The following is a 7,557-nucleotide window of genomic DNA, read 5'->3' on the forward strand; positions in this document are numbered from 1 at the left end:
TACAGGACCTTCTGCAATGTCACTTATAGCTGCAAGAAAGGAATATCCCTGGTATTAACAGCTACGGTCCTTTATTTGTAACCATTTACCTTAGCACACTCTGTTTACTATTAATCTTCTGTGTTTATTTATGTTATGAGTGTTTCACAGATTCTAGCACCTTCTGAGAATATGCAAATCAGACTAATTTTCAACAGTATGAAAAAGTTGCCAAAAGAAAATTGTGCTACAATCAAAATGTATTAATAAGTGCCCCAGATACTTAAAAAATGTAACCAATCAGATCAGCAATGTTGGACACAGGCTACTGAAAAATTAAACAAAGTACAGGCTAGTAGTGAAACTCAAGATTATTTCTGATTATTATGTGCCTGATCTCTAATACTGTCATAAACTGTAATACAAAATCCTCTGTTTGGATTCTTTGGTGCTCTTTTATGAATAACTTCAATATTACAAAGAGGACAACCAAATATAAAGCATTATTGATTCTGGAAATACTACCTTATAAAAATGCAAGCAGATTAATACCCATGTGAAGATATTATAGTTTTGTTTGAAGAATATAGGTGCATAGTTTATGTACAAGCATATAGAGGTGAGAGAAAGACAGAGGCAGAGGAAAAAAGGGGCAATGGATGTGAGAAGAGAGGAGAGCAAAGTAATGAAAGGTGGTGATGGGGATCACAGGAGGAAGGATTTAATTGATAAGCCAAAAAATGAGAAACATCATAAATCTATAGGAAAATACCACTGAAAGTGTGGATGAAGACAGAGACTGCATGCAGAAAATGGAATAAATTAGAGAGGAAAGAAGGACAGAAAAAGAAGAGGCACAAAAGTAAACTAGAAGAGTTCAGCGGATCAGAGCTAATGGAAGAGATATATAGAAAGGATACATGGTCAGGAATGGAGACTATGAAGCGGCAAAGATGGACAGAAGGCGGGGAGGAGAGGGGAAGAATACATAACAGACTAAGGACTAAGGGGACTGTTCACAAGGTCGCTATAGAAACTGGCTGCAACTTGTGTGTATAGCATGGGAGGCAGAAGCAAAAGTGATAAAAATAAGACAAGAAAAGGCAGAGGTATTTGTAGAATGAAGAAAATAAACAGTTACAGAAATATCCAGCATGGAGAGTGATAACTTAACAGAGAAAAATCACTTCGTAACCTGGAAGGTTGATGGCATACATAGTATGACTTTACACAAGTTTTTGTTGTATGCCTTTGCCTACTGGCACCCCAGCTGAAGCAGCTCAGTTCTTTCTATTTATGATTTGACCTGTTTAAATGCCTTTTTAACTTCCCTGATTTTAGGATACACCTAGATACGGTGCACACCCATCTCTATACGCCAAATGATTTCAACAGTACAGGAAATTAAGATACATTTTGCCTTCTACCCACTAACTTAGACTTCCATTAAACTGCTGAATAACCTTTTGAGTTACTGTCCATTTTATGACCAAGAACTAAAACAATACTCCATTCAAAGTTCTTTTTCCTAAAGTTACTACCTAGCTTTGTAAATATTACTTTCATGGTATTTGCTTGGTGGCTTCATAAGCCATTTTTTTGTTGGTACCAACATTTACAATGCTGCTACATTCGATATTTGATTTGTTCCAAAAGTTAAATTCTACTTACTGCAAAAAGGTGGCCAATAGTAACCGAAAATCCTATGGCTAAAGCCGCAGAACCACTGCGATCATGGCGTTTCTCATCACAGGAAGCAAAAATCGTGAAAACTAACTGGAATGTAATAAGCATTTCAATCAACAATCCATGACCTGGAGAAAGTTGGGAGTTTATCTATAAAAGAGGAAGCATTACAGAATAAACATCAGTATTAGCACAGGTATTGGCATAACATATGTATCCACTTTCAATGGATATGAAGTTAAGTAAGCAATATCAGTTACTCTTTATTCTGTACAAAATGATTTTGTAACACCTATATGCTTATACACAGCAATAGATTCTGAATTCAAAATATATTTTCCTAATGAACACACTTAAAATACAATTACAGTTTCATATGAGCACAATATTTTTTTCAGTCAGCATTTTACTATTAATTTTAGGTAAAACCAGATATTGCCTTAATATTATTCCATTAATACTTTGAATGTACATTTAAAACATACTTTGAAGACATGCCATATGTAGTTCTAAGCTACTGATCAGTCTCTTCATTCAATAAGCAAAGTTTCTGCCAAACCTGTAGCTCTAAGCAATGATAAATAAAGGCCAATATGCTTCATAAATTATAACCTTTTTATTTAGCCCACCTAATCATTTCAGCTATACCTTCTCTCAAAAAGCCTTTTCTTCTATTTAGTTGTTGCATTATCATTATTTATCACATCTACTGATTATTGTGATTATTTTATACTTTTTGTGATTGGATACTTGTCTACCATTGGATTTCCCCATCTAGTGATCTTATTTGGCTGTGATTGTAGAAGAGTGTTCTCTTAGCTCCTTTATTGCAGCATTCTTGGTTGCTGTTCATTCCAGTACCTATTTTTTCAGCATTGGTGAAAGTGCCAGTATTTTTGACAGCTGGGCTTTGTTCAGGGACACACCTCAGTTCTAATTACATGTTTACCTCCACCTACCAAGCCAACATGATTCTTTGGTTTTGTGTTCCCCTTCAGCTTATCATGTTCTGGTGCCAGTCTCAATTTACACCCTAGCAATTTTACTGACCATCAGAGCTCACAGCTTTTTCCTCAGGATGGTTGGATTTAGGCTCTGCAGCAGATTCCTTTATCTATTTCAGCTTTGAGAACAAGATTTTTATCCCCAAGTGTATCTCCCCATAAGTGCATAAGAAGGCCAAGTGCAAGAAGAAGCATACTGACTCCCCCAAAAAGTCTCCAACTGCTGATTTGGATGAGATAAGGAAGACTCTGACTCACGTGCAGCCTACCTTGATGACCCCAAATTCAGGGCAATCATAGAGTTGATGAGACAGTGGAGAGTTTGGCCATTTGAACACAAGTCCTCCCCATTGCAAACTCTACAGATGGCCTTTAGGTTCTCCCAACATACTTCATGGACAGTTGTATTTATCACAGATATTGTTAGGATAACTACAGTGGCCCCCATTTTCAAGGAAGAGGACAGGGTGCTGCAACCTCCTAGAATGGAGTTTGTGTTCAGAAACTCTGAAACCTGATACTTTGGTATCTGCAGTGGTCATAAGAAGGCAACACCTCCTATGGTACAGGCTCCAGATTAGGAGTCCAGGGCTCTTGATCACCTGGTGTAAGCACCGTTGGCTAAAAACAAAATAAACAAAACTCTACTAAGGGATATAACACAGTAATCCTTTCAGAAAGATCAAGGCTATGACCAGTGCGCTCAAAAGTCCTCAAGCAGTTGTAGTCCTACAGGAGGGTGACAAAAGCCCTGTGACATTGTCTGGTGGCTGACCTCTGAAGGCAGTTAGGGGTCATTTATCCCTCAACCTGTTGACATGTGAGGTTATCACCATAGCAGGTCAGTAAAGACAATAATATCCAGGAGCTACACATTTCTTCTTTTCTCATTTCCAGTACTTCCATCTTTCTCCTGATGGACATCTTACCATCTCAAAGAAAAGCAGCAAGAATACACATCTTAAACCTCTTAGAGAAACAGAAAACAAACAGTCCTGTCTGAGATCTCATGGGGAAAGGCTCCAGATACTGCTCCAGCTTCTTTTGGATGCTAAAAAGATGAAGGGCCTCAAACTCATCTTAGACATAAATCATTTATCCCTAAACACCATGGGTTTCAACTGTCTCTGAGTTTGCACAACTTCCTTGAATTTGCTTCATATTTTTACCCTTTTCCTTGTTAAATGTTTGATTTTCTGGTAAATCACTGAGGATTACAGTCACTCAGGAATGCTGGATATTGGAGTTTCATACCTATTATTATTCAGAAAATGAATGCTGAAGCAAAATATGTTGTTCTATTTTTTTTTTACATGAATTGGAGTAATACTTAAAAATTGCCACTGATTGTGGGCCTTTGTATACCATTATGGTTTGGCTTTGTTCCATAATTTCTGAAGAAGGTAGTTGAAAGGTATGCTAAAAACACATTTTGCATGGTTGTGGTACAGACAATCCTTCCGTGTTTTGCAGAAGATTAGATGTGCTTTTCGGACTTTATAAAATGTATGCCACATAAAGCTGACAAGTGAACAGGAGGCATCAATGCTTCAGAGTCAGAACAAGTCATTACCATCTCAGAGCACATACATGTGTATCATTTTAGTGCTCAGGGCTTTCACCAAATGTGTGTCAATTGTTATGGTGCGTTTGTTATGGTTTGTTCCCATACCTACATGACTGGCTCCTTGATGTCCCTTCCATAACTTACCTGGTATTAGTGAGGGAGTCTCTGATTGGTCTATTCCAGTCTCTAAGGATAATGTTGAATTAGCAAAACTCCAGCTGCAACCCTGAAAATACTTAATATTTATCAGTCATACAAAGTGAGACTGTGCACAAACAGCTCTGGAAATTTAGCTTTTGTTCTTCTAGATTCTACCACAGCAATGCTTTTCATTATCTCAGCATGTTACATCTCATGGCAGCAGACATCACTATATCTTTCATGCAAGTTTCCAAGGCAGTTGTACAGTAGAGATGCAAGCAAAATGAACTCAGTCCTCTATCCACCATGCCAGAAAGCTGTGAGAGTGTGCATTTAAACATACTGGCCCTTTTCTTGAAAGCACCCTTTCATTATGGCCACTGTATTTAACATACATTTAGCACTAAACAAAAAGCCTTATCAGGGCTCCTCTCACTCTTAATAGTTATATGTGCTTGACAAAAGATGTAAGTATACCCCAACTACAGAATGAGGCACACAATGCAAAAAAGCTAGAAAATCTTCAAAACAATATTTTTGGTGTTATGCATCTGGCCTAAGTGACAGCATCTGTATAACATGCAGTAGGATATATAATAGAAAAGAAAGAGCTGAAACCTCATTGATTACCTCTCACATAACTCATTTGCTAATCTGTTTCTTTCTATTCTGTTTCCTTTCCTAAGATGCATATACCCCACCTGCTAACATAGCACAACAAAATGTACTTTTTCTGTGTCTCAAACCTTCCTCAGCAGACCTGGCTACAAAGTACTCTTAGGTGAAAAAGTATTTACTGCACTAGACAGAATCACATTAAAAGCAAACACTTTTTCCATACATTCTCATCTACTTCTCATGCAGTGTTTTTCCAGGTACTGATTATCTGACAGAATATTGGCCTCCGAAGAATCAGTGTTACTTTTTGTGTAAAACTGCTTAATAAAGATGGGTGCATCTCATTCATTAGTTATTAGTACAGCATGCTTTTCTTAGTAAAATAGGACCCCTGGAAGCAGTAGTTCTATAATACCTATGGTTGCTTTGTATCGTTGCTTTTAATATTTTCCCTTTTGATTTAACCTATGATTCACCTAAGTACATTGTATCTGAAATGCATATTTTTATCTTTGGTGCTGTATGCAGCATCAAATATAACTGTATTTCTCTGCTGTGACAGTTACTGCTTTCATGATTTTAATTTGAGATAATCTTGGATGTAATATACATGATCATAACAACTCTGTAGTACATGGAGCACCACAATTACACTCCTAAACTGGAAAAAAAAATATGTTTGTTTAGTGCTTCCCACATACAAATCCGGACCGTAACAGCATTTAGGGGTGTTTAACAAAATGTTAAGGACATCTTAAGCACAGTTAAGATCAGTTGTCCTGCTAGTGTCTAACTGTGGACAGTGGTGACCAGCAAAAAGCAGTGGCATAAGGTAAAATAGTTTCTAAAAATTGTTAGAAATTCATTCTGTGACATTTATAAACAGAAAATCAGGAAAAATAAAGTGTCTAACAGCTTTTTAAAAGCTGTTTACCTTCTAACAAAGCACTTTATTTCTGCCTGCCGTTCCTCTCAGCTGTTCTTGATTTTGTCTCATATCATTGCTCTGCCCCTCATTAAATGTTTGATTTTCTGGTATATCACTGAGAATTAGTCAGTCAATAATGTCAGACATTAGTTTCATGTTTCTTACTGCTCAGAAAATGCATCTTTATAGAAATCCTGCTGATCTATTAAGTTTTTAAGTTAATTAGAGCTATATTTAAAAAAGGCCCCAAGTTTGATCATATTTTTTGGATTTGTCCAGTATTCTTAAGAAAATACATTGCAAGGTTTGTTGCTGCCTGTTTGACAGTGCTCTACCAGCTTTCAGAGTCAGTAAAAACTATCCCACTTCTACACTTTCTGTTTTTTCAATAATAGGTAGCACATGGAGCAGACAAAGCTTCATGTACTACAAAGAATTATGATCGGATTACTGACTGTAAGCTTTTCTTTGATGTTCACAATATGGATGCCAAAATTCACCTCCTGAGCTCAACAGTTAAGGTGAATTTCTTGTCATCAGTGTCTTAGAACACATAATAAGGTGGTTATGATCAGAGTGAGATCATATTCCTGTGTTATGAGTTAAAGACATTGATGTCAAGAACATAACAAAGAGTAGTTCAAGAGATGAATCTTGGCATCCACATCAACCACACTTAACAGCACTATGTACAGGATTCACGAAGGCTTGCACGGAGTGTAAGAGACGTGCAACACTCCATGCAAGCCTCGCGATCCAGGAACAGCCCTAAACTCCGTGTAAGAGACCAGCTAAAACGTCTCTTACGGACTGGCGTGGACATGCTAAATACCTCACTTGCATCCGAAAGGTATGCAAATGAGGTATATTAGCGATCCACGAAGCAGAAACCAGTCCATGTAGGAGACGTTTTAGCTGCAGAAATGTACTCAGTTCACAACTGAGTACATTTCTACAAAATCTAACGGAGCGATGTCAGCTCCAAAAAGGTTGCATATGATTCAGGCAGCATGCCAATGGCCAAATATGTGGCCATTGGCAAGATAACCCGATGCAAAATATTACAAATATGATTTTTTTCGGCAATGCCGATGTTTAAACCAAGCGCAGCCCGCGCAAATGGGCTGCGCTGTATAAAACCATAAAAAGAAGGTTATAAACCCACAAATGTGGGTTTCATGCAATACATGGAAAGACAATGCAGGGACCAGCAGACCAAAACCAACATGGCCACCGTGTAGTGGTTGCTAAGGGAAGCAGAGTCTAAGACATGTAACTAAGCATTAGTAGGCAATCTCATGTAAATGAGGGTTAGGATACTGAATCTCACAGTCACATACCAAATGAGCACAGTCTGAGTAGTGTAAGAGATACAAAAGGGGGAGGAATAGAGTAGGAAATAGGTGACATCACAGGGGGGAATGGTAGAAAGAAATGCAGTTCATTGGAGGCCAGTGTAACATGACAGATGACAAGCACAGATCATGGAAAGAGGTGTGCCACTAGATAAGTCATGGAAAGTCAAGAAATGGAAGGTGTACACTGTTACCTACACCAAAGTTTCTTGCTGGCCGTGCATCTTGTGCGTGTCGCGCAATGGCCTTGAGTAAGGCAGTGTCTTGTAGCGTGTAAGG

At 37.9% G+C, this 7,557-nt stretch overlaps 1 protein-coding gene across 1 annotated transcript in view; it reads right to left on the reverse strand.

The window, feature by feature from the left end:
• Positions 1-7,557, reverse strand: part of AQP4 (aquaporin 4) — a 264,205-nt gene that overhangs the window by 49,611 nt on the left and 207,037 nt on the right. The window contains exon 3 of the mRNA XM_044065439.1: positions 1,651-1,815. Within this exon, the coding sequence (XP_043921374.1) occupies positions 1,651-1,815 (165 nt within the window). The remainder of the gene's footprint in view (positions 1-1,650; positions 1,816-7,557) is intronic.

Source organism: Protopterus annectens, chromosome 3.part0, assembly GCF_019279795.1.
Source record: "Protopterus annectens isolate FY-2018-M chromosome 3.part0, PAN1.0, whole genome shotgun sequence".
NCBI classification, from domain to species: Eukaryota; Metazoa; Chordata; order Ceratodontiformes; family Protopteridae; genus Protopterus; species Protopterus annectens.